At 50.7% G+C, this 22,251-nt stretch overlaps 1 protein-coding gene across 1 annotated transcript in view; it reads right to left on the reverse strand.

Annotated features, from left to right (window-relative positions):
- Positions 1-22,251, reverse strand: part of ADAMTS2 (ADAM metallopeptidase with thrombospondin type 1 motif 2) — a 219,512-nt gene that overhangs the window by 132,203 nt on the left and 65,058 nt on the right. Inside the window, exon 3 of the mRNA XM_055302102.1 lies at positions 13,514-13,673. Coding sequence (XP_055158077.1) covers positions 13,514-13,673 — 160 coding nt within the window. The remainder of the gene's footprint in view (positions 1-13,513; positions 13,674-22,251) is intronic.

Genomic DNA, 22,251 nt, shown 5'->3' on the forward strand with positions numbered 1-22,251 from the left:
TGGCCTCTTCTGGGCATGAAGACCCTGTGCCCCTCACTATCTAAGGCCCTAGGACAGATTCAGGTTCTGTTTTGTCCCACTGGCAATGAAAGCTAAGAATGTAAGTAGCTCCTGGGATATCGCCCAGAACAAAGGAACATGGTCATCTGACCACAAGCCTCTTGTATCTACAATGGACCATCTGCTCCCCACATTACAAGGGCCTTGAGAATGGACCATCACACCAGGGAAGCAGAACTTCACGCCCCTGGGACTCGGCGCCAGATGTGACAACCACAGGATCTGTCCACCCAGTCCCATCCAGCCTAACTAGTGGGTTGGGCTGGCCCAGTGCTTGGTGAGGAGGGGGGCCATTTCTGGGGGTTTGGAGACTGAACCCTACCAAACAGTCACCCCACCCAGGTTCTGTCTGGAAGCCTAGATGGAGCCTCCCCCTGCCACACCCCCCTAATGCTCTGCAGATGGGCTCCCCCAAAGGCCTCCAAGAAAAACACGACGACCGCAGATCTCTCCTCACAGAAACGGAACTGCTGGAACAGTCTCTCATGACGTTCCCGAAATGAAAATAAGAATTCCTCTGAAGTGTGTTTCAACTCTGAGGCAGTATTGGCTGCATGGAGAGCTCAGTCCCAGCTGCCATGGGATCAACTATGGGCTCGGGTTCTCTGAGCACTAAGGCCACCCTGTGACCCTCTTGCACCCACCACCACCAGGGATCTGCTTGACACATACACAGTCTTTGAAAATTTGGACTTAGCTGCCAACATTGGAAAATGAAGTTTTACACAAAAACAGTTTCTGACTTTTCCTGAAAAATCGGAAGTCTTCCTGCAGCTGACCCCAAATTGGCAGGAGCCCCCACGCCCACCTACTCTTATCTATGCTGCCCAACCAGCCCTCACTGGATACCTGACTCCTGGGATCTGGGCAAGGTTGCAGGGACACAAGCTCCCATCCTAGGGGGCTATGAGCTGTGTGGGGGTCCAAGTCCCTGTAACACTGCTCTGCACCTCCTGGACATAGGCACTGGGCACAGATAGATTCCTATACCCTATGCATGAGCTCCAGCCTATGGCTCCGAGCTGTGTGGGTAGGGTCCAGCAGGCCATTACTCCCTCTGTCTATAACCTGGGCCCCTCTGAGCCCCTCAACCCAAACAATCTTAACTAAGCTTCAGTCAGCTCGAACCCCTGTCCCATTAGGGACTCATGCCTGTGCTTTGGGGATCTTGGGGCAACCTGTGGTCCTTCACTCGCCCAGAATGGCCCTCAGCTCTTTGTTTTCTTGACTCTATCACCTGCCAACAGCACCTGACCAGTGCTGGCCCCATCCTATGAACTGTCAAAGCACTAAGGATACAGGGTGGACACTAGCCCCTGTGGCACATTCCGGAGTCCCTAAAGTCACCAACGAACCTTCCAGCTAGGAATCTATAGATGGCATTTTAACTCATCCCAAATGTGAGCCCAGAGAGCTCTGGACAGAAGTCTCAAAAAAAAAAGACCTAGACACACAAATACCTCCCAGGCCTGGGCCCCAGCAAAGAAATGATTCTGGCAAGCACCACCTCACTGAGTCTGTAGGCCAGGGTGGGGGCAGAGGGAGCATGGGAGGGGCCTGGCTAGGAGCTGCAGTTCTGGCTCCTCCCTGACCTTGGCACAGACCTGGATGGGAATGTGGATCTTTCCAGAGGGCAGTGCTCCCCTCTGACCACTGGGGCAATTATCTGCCAGGACCCCCAACTTTCCCATAGCTCTATGGCTCCACGTTGCATCCTCTCCATCCCCCTGCCACCTGGATCCAGGCCACGTCTCTCCTCTGAGCCTCATTAGTGGCCTTCTCCCAGATCCCTGTGTATTCCCTTCTCACTCTCCTCCAATGAACCAGATCATGCTGTTTCTCCATTTAGAGCAGGGCACTGCCCCTCCCTCTAAGACCGAGCCATGAGACCCACCACCATCTACCCCTCAGGGCCCTCCTGCTGCACCCCCAACAGGCCAATTCCACTCCCCTCAGGACACTCACCCCTGTTGTTTCCACCCCTCTTCTCTCCCAGTGAATTTCAATCCACACTTTCAGATATGGCTCCAACCCCCAGTTATTGTGGTCAGTTCATGGCATTTTCCATCATTTCTAAACACGCAGGCCTTCAGGGACCAACCAGGTCACCACAAGCTGTATGAGGGCAGGGGTGGGGGGCTGTGAGGCGGTTATGTCTGTCTGGTTCCCAGCGTCGCAGAGACTAGCCCAGTGCTGGGCCCTATGTGGGTCATCTATAGAGATTTGCTGAATGAATTGAATGAATAAGTGAACAAGAGATATGGTTTATGTTCAAAGACAACGGCACAGTGAACGGTGGTAGCCAGAGCACACTGAGGGCAGAGAGGCCTGAGTGCACTGCTGCCCCCCAGAGAGTGTCCCTAGAGCAGCAGGAAAGGCCCAGGGCCACCTGACATCCCAGTGGGCCTTTGTCCTCAGCAACATTCCAGGTCCGCCGGCACAAAACCAGGAATCCACAGCCAAAAGTGTAATTTGCAATAATAAAAGTAGGCTTCTGTGGCAAGCCCTCAGATACCGCCCAGGAGCAACTGCTTCCCCAGGAATGAGGACCGTGCAGCCAGGCTTCCAGGGAAGCCATATCCATGCCTTCTTTTCATGGATATGTCAGCATCAACCGTGTGCCAGGTATTCCTCCCAATGCTGGGAATTCTGCAAGCAAAAGATTCTCCCCACGGTTAGTGTGCAAGGTGACCCGAGATACTTCTGCACACCCTTGCAGAAGCCTCGGTTGCTACGTATGTTCAGAGGAACCCCTATGTCTCACGAACAGCCAGCCTTCAGGTAGGAAGCTCTGGGGGGTGGAAAGGAGATGGGGCACAGGGAGCCAGGCAGCCCGGGCCCAAGCTTGCTCCTCCCTGTCACACTTGGGGCTCTACAACTTACCAGCTGTGTGACCACCAGCACCTCCATTCCTCATCTGTAAAATGGGCACAGCTGGGTTGTTACACGGATCCATAAGTTGATGAGCTTGCAGTGCTCTGGGAAATGCCTGCACAGGTAAGCCCGTCCTCCCATAGACCCTCTATAAATGCATATCCCTGAGCCAACAGCACAGCTCCAGGGGCAGGAGAAGAATCACTCACAAACTGGGTTCTGGAAAGACTGGCTTTTGTACAATGAAAACAAGTAACACTGAATAGAAAAGGGGAACCAGAGCCTGGGGGGAAAGGCTTGTATCAAACGTGACAGAAAGTCGATAAGCAGATAAAGGGCTTATCCGGATACGTACAACCCCAGGAGATTAACACGCAGAGGACTTACACAGGAAGAGGAGACATACAAAGTAATCAAACGTGGGGAGATCATTCATCCTTGCTGGCGATTAGAGAAGCACAGATTAAGGCAAAAAGCAGCACTGCATCCCTGCTGGGTCAGTAAAATATCAGTAGCAAAGCCCCTGGTGAGGATCTGGAGACACTGGGGAGCTACAGTGGGCTGCAGTCTGGCTCTGCCCCGAAAGCTGTGGGTGTGTCACGTGCTTGGATTCTATAATCACTTCAATCATTCTGCAAGTACTTCCTGACAGCTGCTTGGAGCCAGGGATCCAGGGTGTCCGGGCTGGCTCCAGCTGTGGCCTGCAGGTCAGCAAAAGGAGAGGAACCCAAGGCCCCCTGTCAGGAGGTCCCTATCGTACTAAGGGCACACACGTTAATCACCGTCCTGAATTGCTGCTGGGTGCACCCCCTGCCCTGCACACTCTCACAAGCTCTCATCTATCCTAGCAGATCCAGGGCCCCATTCCAAAGTGGCAGAGTGGGAAAGAAAAACCTGGCCTGTCAGAGAAACAAGGACACCCAGTGCCCTACAACCCTGTCCTGAACAGCAGGGCCTCTGCCTCCAGGAGCTAGAGGAGCTTCAAATGCAAGCCAGAGCCTGCCCGCCTGCCCACCTGTGTGGCTGCATCTGGGGTCCTGGCCCCCAACCCAAGAGTCTGGAAGCTAAATAGGCTTGGCCTGTGGCCGGCATCATCTGTCTTGGGAAACCCCCTTGCTCTGAACCAGGGCAGCAAGGAGCCATGTGAGGGGTGGGGCTCAGAACTCAGAAGAATGGGCCGCAGTTCTGGCTTCTCACTTGGCCCAGCCACCTGACCTGCCTCTCCTCCCCCAGGATCCCCACCTCAGCTATGTCACCACCATCCACCACCCTCCTGGAGCTGTCCTTTTAAGAGCCAGGAGACGCCCCTGATCCCTTCCCTCACACCCACGTCCTGTGAGCTCTACCTCCAAGGCACATCCTGAACACATCTGCCCACCATCTGTCATCGGCCACCGGGACCACCCAGGGCACTACACACAGGCCTCCCCGCTCCCACTCCACTAAAAGTCTTCCAAAGGCCTCTTACTGCTGGGAGAATAAAGCCCACCTTGCACCACAAGTCCACTGACCTTGCCCTCCCTGCCTCCCCAGGCCCACTGTCAAGTGTTTCTGCACCTGCTGCCCCCTCTATCTGAAGCAGCATTCCCGGGGCAGCCAGGTTTGTGTCACCTCCCGCCTGGGGTAGCTCCCTCCCTTACCTGCCCCCTCTCACGTTAATTACCCTTTTCTTGGACTTGATCTCATTCACGGATTTATCCCTTGGCCCACTGTGTGTCCCTGCTGGCTGATGAGCTCTGAAAGAGCAGGGACTTCACCTGGCTTGTGCCCTGATTCATCCCCAGCACCCACTCCAGCCCCAGACACAAGGGGGGTACACAGTGAGAATGGGAATGAATGAATGAGTGAATGAGAGAACAAAGGTACCCCTCTAAGCCTCAGTGTCCTACCTCAGGAGTACAGTTATCATTCCTATTGTCCCCCTCCAATGATCGAGGAGCAACAGCAGGCACCTACTTGGTCCATCCCGAGAGTCCGTGCGATCCACCTCCCTGCACAGGCCCCACTCCAAGGCTATCCCTTCCATCTGGTCCTGGCCTCGGACTCCCCTGAATCCTGAGCAGCCTCTCACCAGAACCCTGACCTTGTTGCAGAAGTGCACCTCACCCTGCCTGGACATCCCCCAGGAGGTGGTCCAGCCACACAGTTCCAGATGAAGCCCACACTCCAGCACTGAGCCCAGACTGATGGAGCCAAATCTCAAACTGTAGGAGAGACACCCCAACCCTGGCCACAGCAGCTGGCCCAAGTTCCAACCACATGTGAACATGTGTGCACGTGCAAGGAGGAGGGGGAGCCTGAATGTGGGAGGGGGAGAGAGCCAGACACCAACATTCCCCCTAATTGTGTGACCTCTTCCCAGCTTGGTGTTCCTTCAGGGCCAAGTGCATGGCGCTGTTCAGTATTAATTTCAAAGAGAAATGGGTCAAGGAAAATTGGAAATTTTTCTAGAAAACACTTTAGGCATGAAGCCAGCTGAAGTGTCTAACACCCTGTGGAGATTTCTGAGAGGAAATCAGGCCTGTGCTCATGGGCACAAAGCAGCAGAGTTCAGACCCTGGGCCCAAGCCCAGGTTCTGCTTCTGGGGAAGGGCCTCCTGTACCCTTCGGACATCCCTGGGGCTCTCTGTAGCCCCATCCCCCTGCACTTCTCACTTGCCATAAGGCCCCTCTGCATCCTCAAGAGGCTTGTGTCCTGGGAACCTGTCCCTCTGCCCCTCATTGTGTGGACACAGCACACAGGAAGCCTATGTCCTTCACAATTGTCCTGTGGGGGTACCTGAGATGTAGAGAGAGGCTCATCGGGGTCCTCAGGGATACTCAGGCCCAGCTGCTCCCACCCCTGGCAGGCCAACTGGTACATCTGAAGCACAAACACCACAGACATGTTAAGTTGCCCCTGGAGACATCACGTCTCTTCCAGACACATCCCAGTCAGCTGTATTGAGGACCTGCAAAGAGCAGGCCATGCAGAGCCCATGGCCAATGCAACAACCAGATGCACCACTTTTGCTAATTAAACTCCAGACGCACCCAGAGCAGACACAGCTTCACTCCCCAGCTGCGTGTTATCTGGAAACCAGGCATGGTTACCTCGTGCCAACAAAAAGCTCTTTGGAAGACATGTGCAACACAAACGTAAGAGAAGGAATGAAGGAGCAGCCAGGGCAGAGGAGCCTGAGACAAACAGCCCGAATCACACGGATGGGTAACAGCAGGCACAGAGCAGATGCCATACTGGGGATGAGATGAGGAGGAGCTTGTCTAACCCCTACCATGCCTACCACCACCCCCTCTGTGCCATTACACTCGTTTTACAGATGAGTAAACTGAGACCCCACAGAGCGGGGTGGGGGTGGGGGTGGGGGGGCAACCTGCCCAGGCAGGTACACTCGCCTGGCTCCTCTGAGAACTCATGACTCATCTCTGAGAACTGTCCCTTGCATCTGAGTGAGGGCCACACCCAGGGCAGAGCCAAGTCGCTGTCCCCAGGTCACACTCATCATCTGTTCATGGTACTCCAGCAAAGATCAGGTCTCTCCTGGGCCACGTTCACTTGGCTGGTTCCACCCCTGAACAAGATCCCACACTAACTCAGGAGGAGAGAGGGAAGAAGAGGTGGAGGGACGGCAGGCCAGAGACACAGGGACAGCTAAATTTATATCTGGGAGAGCAGCTGAGCACATGGGCTGACCTCGCCAGCCAGGCAGAGTGCCAGTCACAGTCTGTGTCTCAGGGGGCATGCCTGGCAGTCTTCACTGCAGTAATGCCTTCTCCCTCCTAACCCACTGGACAGGGCCCCCGTCCATGGACCCCAGGGAAAAACACCCCCACTTGCCGACAGCTCTGGGGCACTCTCCCAAGTCTGACCCCAAACAACTCCAGGCCTGAGAGAGTGTGCAGCCTCTGTTGTCCCAGTGCCAGCCCCCACCCACCCCTCCGGTATGAGGCCACGTCACCACGCTGGCATCTCCTCCAGCGGTCCAGGAGGCTGACCACAGAGCGACGGGAGTGCTGAGGCCTCTGCCAAGGGTGCGCTCAGCTCTGAAACATGCTTCCCAGAGCCCAGAGTCGAGCCAGCTGCCTTGGGTTTCACAACCAATGCTTGTCCTTGGGTTTGCTCTGGGCTCAGAGATGCAGGCAGAGCCCAGCGGTAGAATGAGGAGGAGGAACTGACGGGGGGGCCCCAGGAATGGTGGACCAAGGCATCCAGGGCTTCGCTGCATCTCTGAGCTGGCTGGGCAGGACCTGACGCCAAGACTGGTGTGAGAGCACCCAGGTCGCCATCTGAGAGGGCCAGCCCTATCCACAGGGCTCCAGTGAGCAGCTCAGCAATGCCTGGGCTGGGGACACAGAGAGAAGCCCCCAGACACCAGCCAGGCCTGGGGCTCAAGGTGCAAAGCCAACCAAGGGCCTCTCTCCCCACTCCGGCAGAACCCTAGGCTTCAACACTTAAGATACTGTGTAGGCTGAATCACATCCCCCATGATGTCCACAGCCTAATCCCCAGACCCTGTGAGTGTTGCCTTTATGGCTAAGGGGACTCAACCTATCCTTAATTTAGGTAAGTGGAAGACCCTGAAATGGGTAGTCTCCTGATCATTGCAGTGGGCCAAACTTAATCACATGTGTCTTTGTAAAAAGGACACAGACAGAGAATGGACTACAGAAGAGGAAACTGTGCCCACGGGTGTGGAGACCAGAACGATGCAGCCACCAGCTGAGGGATGCCAGTGACCACCAGAAGCTGGGAGGGGCCAGGAAGAGGTCCTCCCGCTGAGCCTCCAGAGGGAACCGACTGTACTGACACTGTGATTTTCACCGCATCAGATCTGCTTTGGATTTCTGGCCTCCAGAACTGTCAGAGAACAAACCTGTGTTGTTTCAAGGCACTGTTTGTGGTAATGTTTCTTGGTCATCACAGGAAACTGACATTGGACATCCACCACCGTGGAGAGTGAAGCCTCCCGAGCTGGCCCCCAGCAAGCTAGCACCCCCTCCACATAGTCCCTAGGCCTCAGCCTCTCCCTTACACCTCACACCCACTGACATAGGCCCAGTGATCCACCTGCCACTGAGTGGTGCCTTGCCCACCTCCCACCCCTGGCCTGGCCTGACAGGACTCCATCCTCCCCACTTCCACCTCCTGCTCCCTGCTTCCGGGCAAGTACTAGCCCGGCCTAGACTGGGCCGCCTCCTCTTCCCACACCCACCAGAGAGACCACAGTGGGCTGGCTGGGACACAGAACTCTCTCTTAGGCCCCTCTTCTACCCACTGCTGGCAGGACACCATCCATACACACTCTGGAACACTCCAGGCTGCAGCTCCCAGCATCAGCTCTGGGCCCTGGCTCCTGGCCCTGCCCACCTACCTCCACCTTCACTCTCATGACAAGCCCTGCCCTGCTCCTCAGAAGCCTGAAAAACTCCTACCTGGCTCACGCCAATGTCACAGGATGAACAGAAATGTACAATGGGTCAGCAGAGGAAAGACTGTGGGCCGCCGGGTAGGGACTGCTGGCCGGCCATGTGGAGAAGCCATGTGGAGGAACAGCCGGTGCCAGCACCCTGTCCACGCTCTCTCACCGGCCTTCCTTGGCAGCGGCAGGACAGAGCACTCCCGAGGGCGGCGTGCCTCCTCTGCCTGCTAGTGAGGATGCCGCAGCCTGACAGCCGCGGGCAGAGGCTTGGCACAGTCTGCTTCCGAGGCGGCGGCAGCCAAGGTCACGGGCACAGAGCTGTCTGACTTCTCTTCCTCCAGCCAGTGCCTGGTGCAAGGTAGGGCAGGAGGGCACCCACCTAGCAGGAGCACAGAGCCCCTCCTCTGGCCCATGGGCCTCCCGGGGGCCTAGAAGAGCAGCCCCCAGAGGGGCACAGAGGACACTTGCTCCTCTGCCTCTCATAAGCACAGGTGGCCATGGGGGCCATGATTTATTTGGCTCATTTGGTGCTTTTTAGAAATGTGAAGCAACATTTTAAAATCATGAGAGTTTACATAAAAGTTCTGATGTCTGGATTCTCTTGACAGTGAGAAGATTGCTGCCCCGGGCCCACATTCCCACCAGGTTATGGTCTGGGGAGCCAAGGACAGGGCTGCCCCTGTGGGCGAAGCCTCTGGTGGGCCCTATGCCCACAGTGAGGCTAGGGCTGGATGCCATGTGCCGCCACACTCACACTACTGTTTTCCTTTTAGTAGAGACACATTCTCTGTGCCGATTGTTTATGTCAAAAGGAGGGAAATGAAAGTTGGGCCAAGCACTCTCCCTCTGCCACCATCCCCACTGGCATCGCCTACTGCATCCTGCCAGCCTCTGAGTTCGTGGCTCTTGTCCTTGGATGGCAGGACTTTCTGCTAATGGCACCATGTGCCTAGCAGGGAGGCCACATGCCCAGCTTGCAATCCAGGGATCTTTCCCACCCCATGGGGATCTTCAGCCTCCTGCACACAGCCAGGCCCTTAGTGCCAGCAGCAAGGCCAGCTTTGTGCATATGGTCTTGGGGCCAGCCTAGCCACGCCATGGCCCAAGCTCTCCAGGCCCTGCAGTCTGGCTGAGATTGGACCAGAATCTGGCAGAGGTAGAGGGAAGAGGCCCTGGTGAGTTGCACCTGAGCACTATCCCCAGAGAAGGAGTGAAGGGTGCCCCCTCGTCCAAAGATGTGCATCCTGTTTGCTGTACAGTCAGCCACGTACAGGAGGGCTGGTTCACTTCCTACATAAGCTGAATGGTGGTCCTTCCTGGGACCTGTGAACGTTACCTTATATGACAAAAAAAGACTTTGCAGATGTGATTAGATCACAGATCTTGAGACAGGGGTGCAGAGGGGGAGATCATTCTAGATTATCTGGATGGGCGCTAAATGCAATCACATGCATTCTTACTTGTAAGAGGGAGGCTGAGGAGATTCACACACATACACACACAGAAGACCAGGAGGCAGAGACTGGAGTGATGTGGCCACAAGCCAAGGGATCCCAGCAGCCACAAGAAGCTGAGAAAGACCAGGAACAGATTCCTCCCTCTCCCCACAAGCTCCAGGAAGGCCCTGCCAACACTTGACTTTTGCCTGATGATACTCGTTTCAGACTTCTGCCTTCCAGAACTACCACAGAATCACACACCGCAGCTGCTTTCAGTGACCCGGTTGGTGGTAGTATGTCTTGGTAGCCAGAGAGTAGGAGGGAGTGACATGCCAAGTCACCGGCACAAGTACTAGCCCGGCCTAGACTGGGCCTCCTCTTCCCACACCTGCCAGCCCTGGCTCCCCCTCAACAACCCCAGTCAGGGCTGACAGATGGCAGCCACGGCAGGGCTCAGGCACAGGCCCAGAACTCCTAGCGGGACCCTATCCCAAGTGCAAACACACACCAGGGAGGCTGATGTTACACTGTCCCCCAGCATCGTGTCACCCTGGGCACAGGGCTGGCTCAGGGTGGCGAGAGACAATGGTGCACCTGGGAGAGGCCTGGCATGGAGGAGGCCTGGAAATGCCTCAAACAACTGTCCCCAAAAGGCCCCCCAACCCCCTGGCCTCAGCTCTGCCCTCCTGCCCCTGCCAGGCTCCTGGGCCCAGCAGAGTGGAGCAGAGATACTTCTGCAACATCTGCAGCACCACAAGGAAAGCAAAGGTCCCCCCTCTTCTCCCTTAACCCTTCTAATACCCTCCCCTGGGGCCCAAAGGCAGCAATGTTATATGATAGGCTGCTCTGTGCACACGTCAGACCCTGGCCTGAGTCTATGAAGACACATAAACACCTTCATTTCCCATTCACTTCCCCAAGGCAGTCTGCAACCCAGCAACCAACCTCAGAGTTAGTGATGACAATTCCCTGAGGCTGGGTGAACCCCTAAGATCACTCCAGGAAGACTGTTGGTTGCTTAGGAAAAGCAGGACAATGAGTCTCAGGACCCTAGAGGGGCTGTGTGGGACACCCTCACCCACCCCCACCAGACACCCTTACCCCTAATCCCACACCCAGCCAGACACCTACCTCCCAGACTGGAAGGCCCAGAACAGATGTTTCCCCTTCCCCAGAGGACCCATCCTATCCACTGCTCATCATGGTGGTTTCAAACCCGCTTCCAGGAGTTGCCCTGGGAGAGGGAGGAGGGAGCTTCAAGTCCATGTGTCCTGTTTGCTTCAGCCAGAGCCACGCTGATATATCAGGGCCCCCATTAGAGTTCACTAGAAAAAAGGGTCCCCTGGCTTATACACACACACACACACACATCCTAGGGTTCTGGGCCCAGCACAGAGCAAACATGCGCAGCCAAGGACACTGTTTTTATATATCTCCTGGCTGCACCCTGGGCCCTGACAAGGCTCAGGCCAATGGAAAGCTGGACCGTCTGAGGTCACTGTGGGCCCTCAGCCCAATCCCAGCATAACATGCATTTGGACCCCCTCCAACCAGCCAGTGGGCCTCAGCCCTGGGCTGAATGGGAAGGGATATCCAAGGAGAAATGTATTGTCTGTGGACCAAATCACCCACACAGGGTCATGGTGACCGTGGGCACGGACATCACAAAAAAGGGACTTGGCCCCAGACTCTGGGCCTGTGGACTGGCCCTACCATCCAGAGCCCACAGCCCAGGCCTGAGGCCTAGAGTCCAGCCTGAAATATCTTCACCCCTCACCATCTTCCAGTACAACTTCAGCTTCCAATCTGTGTGGCATCTACTTTTCTTTTTTTTGGAAAAGAACGCAGCTGTGGAACGCAGCTGTGGAACACAGCATGGGGCTTGAACCCTGAGATTGAGACCTGAGATCGAGTCAGATGCTTAACGCACTGAGCCACTCAGGCACCCCTCCCTAGCATCTTCTGAGGTCACTGGTTTCTGAGTTTATTCTGAGTTTGAAATTCCTTTCCTACAGGCTGAGTTCCAAGCTCTCCCCAACAGTAGGTAGATGGTTGGGGGAGGGAAGGACAGATTTAATTGAAGGTACCAAAGCCCAGAAAATAAGGCGAGGCCAATACTGCTGCGGGGGCGGGGGGTGGGGAGACAGGCAACACATGGAATCTGGGATCAGAGACAGCCTCCGGCACCTGGCAGCCCCTCTTGGCAGACATCACCTCACCTAGCCTGAGCAGGACCCAGAAGCACCAAGCCCAAAACCCATGGTGGCAAGCCCTCAGCTCTCTGAGATCCAGGCATTTCTAATCCCACGGGACAGAGGAGGCAGAAGCCAGAGGCCCAAATTTGTCCCAGGGCAGCTGGCCAGTGTGGACCCTGACCCCTGGTCTGGGGTACTTCCACTGTCCATTTTCACTCCTACTTTCACCTTATGGGGTGACTCTCCATCCCTCCCCCTGCGGAGAACCCAAGGATAGGAAGGCTGAGGCTGGGGAAGGCCTGGCAGACAGGCCATTCATCACTTGGGGAAAAGGATCCACCCAAAGTATTGATCGGCTCCAGACAGTGTCGGGCTTCCTGATGGAAGGACTCCTGGGTCAAGGTATCTGACACCACTCCTTTAAATTAGAATGGTACCTAATTTAATGCAGGACAGCCTGCACCCAATTTATCTGTCAAGCTGGGAAGTCAGAACTGAGAGACCTAAAATAAATGAGCCAAGGCTGTTTGGGGTGACCGGAGCATCTTGGCAAATCAAAGCATGACTGGGCTGACCCAGGAGGGCCTCGGGGGTTCTCAATCTACATGCAGATGAGCCTGACTCAAGACCCAGGCCTCCCTGCTGCTGCCACCTGCCCTGACATCTGCTGCCAGGGGTCCTGGACCACAGTCTGAGGGCTAACCCAGCCCTTAACAACCAAGCACAGGCAAGGCAGCTTTATCTGGTCCCTGAGGCTCTGAGGACTACGAGGCCTGCTAGGATCATGGTCTGCCCCCTACCTGGCCTCACTGCAACCTGTTTTCCAGCATCCCAAGAGTGCGGGGGGGAGTTTGGGCTTCAGGTTGGCCAGGCCTTCTTGAATGGTCTGAGAGGCTGCAGCCAGGGGCTGTCACCAGACCCATTCAGAAGTTCCTTCTGTGGTCCTGGGCCTAGGGGGCACTTTAGTTCTAAGTTGAAAAAAAAAAAAAAAACCCATTTGAGTCTGCACAGGCCACGAAGGCCGTGGGTACACCTCTGGGGTCTCTATCATACATTTCCCTCCCCATCCCCACTTTGACATGTACATGTCTTCCAGAGGGAAGCAGGATCCAAACAGGACCAAGGGAGTGCTCATGACCTTCCTCTATGAGTAGCCAGGGAAGGGCAGTCAGTTGTCATTGACGGGAAGGCAGACTGCATTGAGGAAGAGGTTGGCTGCCTGAGGTCAGCAGACATCTTCTTTAGGGGCACATGCTCAGACACATGGGCACAAGACTCAGGCCCAGGGGTAGGTCTACTCTGTGCATCTCCTGCTCCCTGCCACTCATTGGCCCTCACACAGCAGAACGTAGGCCACTGGGCAGCCTTCATTACCAGCTATGGAGGTCCCAGACCTGCTGTCATGTGACTCCCACCCCAGCACTGCAGCACACCCACTGGGGCAAGCGGTCAGTGACAGCAGGGCTCCAGCTGGGCCTGGGCAACCCCAGGGCAGGGAACAACCAGGGTCACCAAGCAGCCTTACCTGTGTCCAGGGCCTGTGGCCCCCCCGGAGGAGGGGGCCTAGTGGTGGGGGGCCGGCGATATACCACATGCACACGGCCGCGCTCAGCTTCCTCGGCTGCCAGCCCCTTCTCCAGGGGTTCAATGAAGAATTCCTCCTCCTCCATACGGATCAGGCCAGCCTGCAGGACAAAAATGAGATGGTTCAGATTCCTAGAGCAGAGCAGACGGAGGATGGGCAACAGCAAGTAGAGTCACGAGGGGACCTCCCGCCAGACCAACAGGACCAGGAGGACCCTGCCCAGCATCCCAGCTAGGTGCCAGGCTTGAACCCTGGGCCATGGAGGGCACAGACAGGTGACTCCAGAGGCCCCATCTGCCCAGAGCCTCCCCTTCTAGTCATTGAGGCCAGAGCCCTGGATGGTGGTGAGCCCTATTGGGGGAAGAAGCTCTGTCTGGGTCATCCCTAACCCCACCCCACCCCCCCAAAGACACAAACACAGGACAAAGGCCAAGGCTGGGCAATAGCAAGTAGGGTCCCAGAGGGACCTCCCACCAGACCCCAGTCAACTGAGGACTAAATCTGCCATGGATATGTTCAGTTGGACCCAAACAGTATTTTCAAAGTTCTGAACCCAACACTCAAAATGATGAGATTTCATGCTTCAAAACTAGAATTCCAGTGTCCCTCATAAAACAGGTGGACCACAGGGCATACTGCCTGGCAGTGGGCACCATGGATGGAGCAGGCACCCCTGCAGCTGACCACAGTCCCCATGCTCCCACCATCTATCCATTCATCCACATCGGTCACTGGTCCAGACTCTACAGCAACTTAACTGCTGTCTCCCCCAAGACGGGGCCATACCCCTCCCATGCGGAAAAGCCTTCCCTGGACCCCTGTCCCCACCAGGATTCAGGCCGTTCCATAATCTGGCAGCCAAGACTCTCAGCCTGCCACTGCCCTGCCAGTCCCTGGCTCACACACCTCTCACGTCAGTGTCTGGGACAATCCCATCCTTCCAAGACAGCACTCACAGCTGGCCCGCCTCACCTTGGCCCTCTGGTGAACTCCCATTCTCCCTTCAGCACCTCGTTCAGATGCTCCAGCTGCCACCCCGCCCTCAAGTGCAGGCACATGGCCCTACCCTCCCTTTGGCCATCCAGCCATCACCACCCCATCTAGCTTCCATGCTTTTGATTTTCCATCTGTTAGCTATAAATCAGTAGTCTCAGAGTGGGGGCCCCCTGCTGTGTTAACCTGCAGATGTATTTCCTTTAGATCACACATTTATGACCCACCCAGGGGGTTGAGGGTTTTTTTTAAAACCACTTTACTGAAATATGATTGGCATGTAAAAAGATGTGCGTAGTTAATGTATACAACTCCATGAGTTTGGGAATGAGTATACACTCATTTCCACCATCACTACCAAGGGCATAAACATATCCATTATCTCTCAAAGTATCCTCTTACCCTTTTATCATCATTTTTTCATGATTAGAACATTTTTTTATAATATTGACCCTCCTAGTAAATTTTAAGTACATGATAGAATATTGTTAGCTATAGGCATGGTACTGTATAATAGATCTCCAAAACTTATGTTGCATAACTGAAATTTTGTACCCTTTGACCATCACCTCTCATTTGCCCCTTCCCCCAGTCCCTGGCAATGACCATTCTACTCTCAACCACTACTGTACTCTCCCCTGCTATGAGTCTGAGTATTTTATTTTAAAGATTTATTTATTTATTTATTTTAGAGAGACAGAGAAAGAGGGAGAGTATGCATGAGGGTATGGGCAGAGGGAGAGAGAGAGAGAGAATCCCAAGCAGACCGCCCATTGAGCATGGAACCCCACATGGGGCTTGATACCACAACCCTGAGATCATGACGTGAGCCAAAATTAAGAGTCACACAGACGCCTAACCAACTGAGCCACCCAGGCACCCTGAGTTTGAGTCTTTCAGAGTCTACATTTGTCTTTCTGTGGCTAGCTTATCTCACTTACCATAATACCTTCCAGTTTTCAACCATGTTGTTTCAAATGGCAAGAACTCCTTCTTTATAAAGGCTGAATAACATTCCATTGTATATGCAAACCACATTTATCAATTTGTCATCTACAGATGGACATTTAGGTTGCTTTCATGCCTACTGTGAAAATGCTATAATGAATATGGAAGTACAGATATATCTCCAATATTTTGTTTGCACTTCCTTTGGATATATAGGCAGAAGTGGGATGACTGGATCATATGGTGGTGCTATTTTTAATTTTTTGAGGACCCTCCTTAGTGACATATGTGACATAGTGACAGAACCAATTCACATTCCCACCAACAGTGCACGAGGGTTCCCTATCTCCACACCCTTACTGATACTTATTTTATACTTTTCATAATCATTCCAACAAATGTGAAGATGATATGGTTGGTTTTGATTTGCATTTCCCTGATGTTGAACACCTTTTACGTACTGATTGATCATCTGTATGTCTTCTTTGAAAAAATGTCTAATTCAGGCCCTTGGCCCCTTTGTAATCAGATTATGCTTTGAGTTGCATAACTTCTTTGTGTATTTTGAATATTAACCTCTTATCTGATAAATGGTTTGCAATATTTTCTTCCATTCCATAGGAAGCTTTTTCATTTTGTTGATGGTTTCCTTTGCTGTGCAAAAGCTTTTTAGTTTGATGTAGTCCCAACTTAACTGATTTTTGCTTTGGTGGCTTATGCTGTTGGTGTCATATCCAAAAAATCATTGTCGAGACCAATGTCAAGGAGTTTTTTGCCTGTATTTTCTTCTAGTTTTAAGGTTTTTGGCCTTAAACTGAAGTCTTTAATCAATTTAGGGTTAACTCTTGTGACTAGTGTAGGACAGGGGTCTTGTTTCACTCTTTGGCAAGTGACTACCAACATCATTTACTGAAGAGATTCTTTTCCCATCTAGTATTCCCAGATTATGTTTGACCATCCCATCGGTCAAACATAATCTGACAGTATGTGTGGGACTACTTCTAGGCTCTCAATTGTATTCTATTAGTCGATGTGTCAATAACATACTGTTTTGATTACTGTAGCTTTGAGGTCTAGTTTGAAATTAAAAAAAAAATGATGCCTCCACTTTTGTTCTTAAGATTGCTTTGACTATTTGGGGTCTTTGGTGGTTCACAAATTTTAGGGTTGGTTTTCTACCAGAATTTGGAATTTTGATAGGGTTCCATTGAATCTATAGATGGTTCTGGGTAGTAGGACATTTTAACATTATTAACTCTTCTGATCCATGAACACAGTATATCTTTCTTTTTTTTCCCATTTTATTTTTATTTTTTTTACTTTTTTTTAATTGGAGTTCAATTTGCCAACATATAGCATAACACCCAGTGCTCATCCCGCCAAGTGTCCTCCTCAGTGCCCATCACCCAGTCACCCCAACCCCCCGCCCACCTCCCTTTCCACTACCCCTTGTTCACTTCCCAGAGTTAGGTGTCTCTCATGTTTTGTCACCCTCACTGATATTCTCACTCATTTTCTCTCCTTTCCGCTTTATTCCCTTTCACTAATTTTTAGACTCCCCAAATGAATGAGACCATATTATTAACTCTTCTGATCCATGAACACGGTAAATCTTTCCATTTATTTGTATCTTCTTCAATTTCTTTCATCAATATCTTTTCTTTTTTTTTTTTTTTTTTTGGTGTATAGGTCTTTCACTTCCTTGGGTAGATTTATTCCTAATTATTATAGCATTTTAGAGGCATTATAAATTAAATTGTTTTTTTCTTTTTCAGATAGCTCACTGTAAGTGTATAGAAATTTAATTGATTTTTCTATGTTGATTTTTGTATCCTGAAACTTTAATAAATTTGGTGATTAATTCTAACAGTTTTTAGTGCAGTCTTTAGGGTTTTCTATGTATATAAGATCATGTAACCAGGAAACTTGGACAATTTTATTTCTTCTTTTCCTTTTTGGGTGCCTTTTCTTTATCTTGCATGACTGTTCTAGTTAGAAGTTCTAGTACTGGGGCACCCAGATGGCTTAGTCAGAAGAGTGTGTGACTCTTGATCTTGGGGTCATAAGTTCAAACCCAAATTGGGTGTAGAAATTACTATAATGAATAAATAAATAAACTTTAAAAAAAGAAGAAGTTCTAAAAAACAAATAAATAAATAAATTTTAAAAAGAAGTTCTAGCACTAAGTTGCATAGGCGTGGTGAGAGTGGGCACCCTTGTCTTGCTCATGATCTTAGCAGGAAAATGTTTAACCTTTATAGCTGCAGGCTTGTCACATACATGACCTTTATTATGTTGAGCTACATTCCTTCTATAACCAATTTGTTGAGAGTTTTATCACGAAAGGAGGCTGAGTTTTGTCAAATGCTTCTTCTACATCTATTGAAATGATCCTAAGAATTTTATTTTTCATTCTGTTAAAGTAGTGGATCACACTTATTGATTTGCATATGTTGAAACAACCTTGCATCCCAGGGATGAATTCTACTCGATCACATACATGATCCTTTCAATGTTCTGTTGAATTCAGTTTGCTAGTATCTTGTTAGGAATTTTTGCAACTATATTCATCTGGGATATTGGCCTATAGTTTCCTTTTCTTGTAGCATCCTTATCTGGCTTTGGTATAAGGGTAATGATGGCCTCATAAAACAAGTTTGGGAATATTCCTTCCTCTTGGATTTTTAGGAATAGTTTGAGAAGGACTGGCATTAACTCTTGAAATGTTTGGTAGAATTCACCTGTGAAATCATCTATGACAAGGCTTTTCTTTGTTTGGAAATATTTTTGATTACTAGTTGAATCTGCTTACTCATTATTGAGTAAAATCTGTTTAGATTTTCTATTTCTTCCTGATTCAGTCTTGGTAGGTTGTACATTTCTACGAATTTGTCCATTTCTTCCAGGTTGTTCAATCTTGTTGTATAAATATTCTGTATAAATACATATTCATAGGTATCCTCCTATGATCCTTTAATATTTCTGCAATGTCAGTTGTAATATCTTTTAAATTTTTATTTACATCTTAATTTTATTTGGCTTTGTTGATCCTTTTTATTGTTTTTCTGTTCTCTTCTTCATTTATGTCTGCCATGATCTTTATTATCTCTTTTCTTTAGCTAACTCTAGGCTTAGTTTGTTCTTCTTTTCCAAGTTCCTTAAGGTATAAAGTTAGGTTGTTTATTTGAGACCTTTATTTTTTTATTGTAGGTATTTATCACTATAAACTTTCTTCTTATAACTGCTTTTTGCGGGGATGCCTGGGTAGTTCAGCGGTTGAGCATCTGCCTTAGGCTCAGGTCCTGATCCTGGGTCTGGGGATGGGGATCGAGTCCCACGTTGGGCTCCCTGCGAAGAACCTGCTTTCTCTCTCTGCCTAGGTCTCTGTTTCTCTCTCTGCATCTCTCATGAATAAATAAATAAAATCTTTAAAAAAAAAAACTGCTTTTGCAGTATCACAGAAGTTCTGGTGTGCTGCGTTTCCACTTTTGTTTGTTTCAAGATATTTTCCCAATCTCCCTTTTGATTTCTTCTTTGACCCATGCGTTGTCCAAGAATGTGTTGTTTAATTTCCACATATCTGTGAATTTTCCAGTTCTTCTCCTGTTGTTGACTTCTAGTTTCATACCACTATAATCAGAAAAGTTACTTGGTATGATTTCAGTCTTTTGAGAGGGAGAGAGAGGGAGAGACAGAGAGAGAGAGAGAGAGAGGCATACAGAGGGAGAGGGAAAGCAGACTCCTCACTGAGCAGGAAGTCTGATTCAGGGCTCCATCCCAGGACCTTGAGATCATGAACTGAGCTGAAGGAAGACACTTAACCAACTGAGTCACCCAGGAACCCCTTCACACATTCTTATGTTACTAATTAGCACCGTTTTGTTTCAACTTGAAGAATTCTCAGCATTTCTTGTAAGGTGGGTCTAGTGTGATGAGCTCTCCTCAGCTTTTGCTTGGCTGGTAAAGTCTTTATCATGTCTTCATTTCTGAAGAACAAGTTTGCAAGATAAGGTATTCTTTGTTGGTTTTTTTTTCTTTTATTTCAGCACTCTTAATATATCCTCTCAGTTCTGTTGGCCAGCAAAATGTCTGCTGAGAAATCCACTGAGAACTTTATAGGGGTTCTCTTATAGGAGATAAATTTTTTCTCCTGCTGCTTTTAAAAATATCTCTTTGTCTGTGATTTTAGACAGTTTTATTATAATGTGTCTTACAGAAGATCTTTTTAGATTGAAATTTGGGGGTGATTTTCATAAAGTTGGATGTTCAAATCTCTCCCAAGGTTTGGGAAGTTCTGAGCCATTTTTCTTTAAATGAACTCTCTGCCCCTTTCTCCCTCTCTTCTCCTTATGGGACTCCACTGATGTGTAGATTGTTTCTCTTAGTGGTGTCTCATAAGCTTTCCTCATTCCTTTTCATTCTCTTGCTCCTCTGACTGGGTAATTTCAAATAATCTGCATTCTAGCACACTATCTCTTCTATGTGATCCAGTCTGCTGTTGATGCTCTCTATTGAATCTTTCACTTCAATAACTGTATTTTTAAGCTCCAATATCTGTTTGGTTCTTTTTTATGGTTTCTATCTCTTTGTTCAAATTTTCAATTTGTTAAATTGTTTGTCCTCTCCTAAAGCTCTCTGAACAACTTTGGAACAATTATTTTGAATTCTTTATCAGGCTATTAATGTATCTCCATTTCTTTCAGATAGTTACTGGGAGTCTACTGTCTTCCTTTGATGGTGTCACATTTTTCTGATTCTTCAAAATCCCTGTAGTCTTGCATAGGTTTCTGCACATTTTCAGGCTTTATGAACTGACTTCATTAAGAAAAGACCTTCACCTGCAGGTGGGAGCACACTGGCTCATGCTGTGACCCCAGATCTAGTGGGCAAAAGCAGGGCACCAACTGCAGGGGGTGTGTGGTGGCTCTGAGTCCAGAGAGAGGCAGGGTGGGTAGGGAGGACATGATGTCTCATTGACTTAGGCTGCTAGGATCCACAACATTGACAGCTGTGTGGTCTTTGCTGAGTACTGCAGGAGTCTGCAATGGCTATAAGCACTGTTGGGATCTTTGGGGGCACCTCCAGGTCCAGTGACTAGGGATCAGGGTAAAGAGTGGTGGTGGCCAGAGCTAGCGGTAAGCACATACTCAGCTGTGGGGACCAGATGCAGATGCCTGGGTAGTGACAGGGTCTGGTTGCAGACATACACACGACAAGCTCCAGGACCCGCAGCCAAGAACCAGAGCCAACTGTAGGCAACTAGCAGTTACCAACAACCCAGCTGTCAATGTGCACTCCCATGACTGCAGGGTCCCACCATGGGTGCACGCGTGGCAGTGGAGGTTGGTGACTACGAGTCAGGTCAGTGGCATGCATGTGCACAGCTGGAGGGGCTAGCCTTGTGTGTCCATGGCTATGGGGATCAGCCACAGGGTCTAGGCTGGTGTTTTGCACTTGTGTAGCTACAGAGGCCAGGGCAGGCTGCTGATGCAGATCCCATGCTTAAGGGGATGGGAGGAGGGAGTGGGATGATTCAAGCAGCTAGTTTCTGTGAATATGAAAGCCTTTGGGGTGAAACCTCAGTGGTAAAATCTGAGGGATCCACAGCAGCTGTGCTGGCCACTGGTGAAAGTTGCTGGTACCCCCTGCATAGCAGACGACTGGGAACCACGGCCACTCCTCATGCTAGTAACTCCTGCCCTTCTTGTTCCAGGCTGTCTCTATACATCTCAGCTTCACTGGCTTCTGGATGGGATGACATGGACTGGGTCCTTTGTTCATTGCCCAGAGAGGCCGGGAAGCTGCTTGCTCATCCCACTCTCCCTCTCCCAGTGTGGGAAAGTCTTTAGTGCTGGGGAGTTCCCTCTTGGCACTGAGCAGTGCTGGCCTGGGGGACAGGATGATGTAAACAAAATGAAGCTGCCTTCCTTTTCTTCTTGTGCCCTTTTTCTCAGGGTTTTTGTTCTACTGCATTGCTAAAGTTTCTTAAGTGGATTCCTGAGCTCTCCCAGAGATGTTGTTTGTGGATAGCTGCCTAATTATTCATCTTTGTTGGGGGATGGAGGCTGAATCCTCTACTCTGCCAATTTGGTGACCTCACTCAGGGCTTTTTAGAAGCTTAAATTAGTTGCTCCAACTTAAGAATCAGAGGATTTCACATAAATGACCATATTTTCAAATTCTCAAAACATCAGAACAGCTGGCACTTCCTGTTGCTCATCTGACATGCTGGCTTAGCTGTCACTAGCTAGGGGTTCCCTCACATTCTCCTCTCAAGCCTCCAGAGACAGCACAGGCATGCCAACACCTTGACTTTGGCCTCTAGGCCTGTGAGAGAATAAGTTTCTCTTGTTTTCAATAATGTGCTACATCAGCTGCAGGAAACTAACAAGGGTCCCAGTGGACAGTGGGAAGAAGGGGGTGGTCATTCTCTGAGGGACACAAGATGAGAGAAGCAGGAGCGGCAACCCCCCTGAAGACATGGGTTTGCATCTTGGACTTCCTGGGAAGGGGTCCAAGATGCAGAGAAAGGGGAGGAGCCAGAGCTATGGGGGCCAAGATTGGGGTGCCAAGGTCACCAGTCTGTAGGAGGGCAGAGGGGAGGACAGGCCCCATGGGAACCCTGCAGGCCCCTACACTCTGATTCATGCCTAGATCCCAGGGTCCCACTAGGCCAGGTGGGGAGTGAGTGAATGTTTGCAGATGAGTGAATAAATGATCCAAAAACAATGAGACAT

The sequence above is a fragment of the Nyctereutes procyonoides genome, unplaced genomic scaffold, assembly GCF_905146905.1.
Source record: "Nyctereutes procyonoides isolate TBG_1078 unplaced genomic scaffold, NYPRO_anot_genome, whole genome shotgun sequence".
Taxonomy (NCBI): Eukaryota; Metazoa; Chordata; class Mammalia; order Carnivora; family Canidae; genus Nyctereutes; species Nyctereutes procyonoides.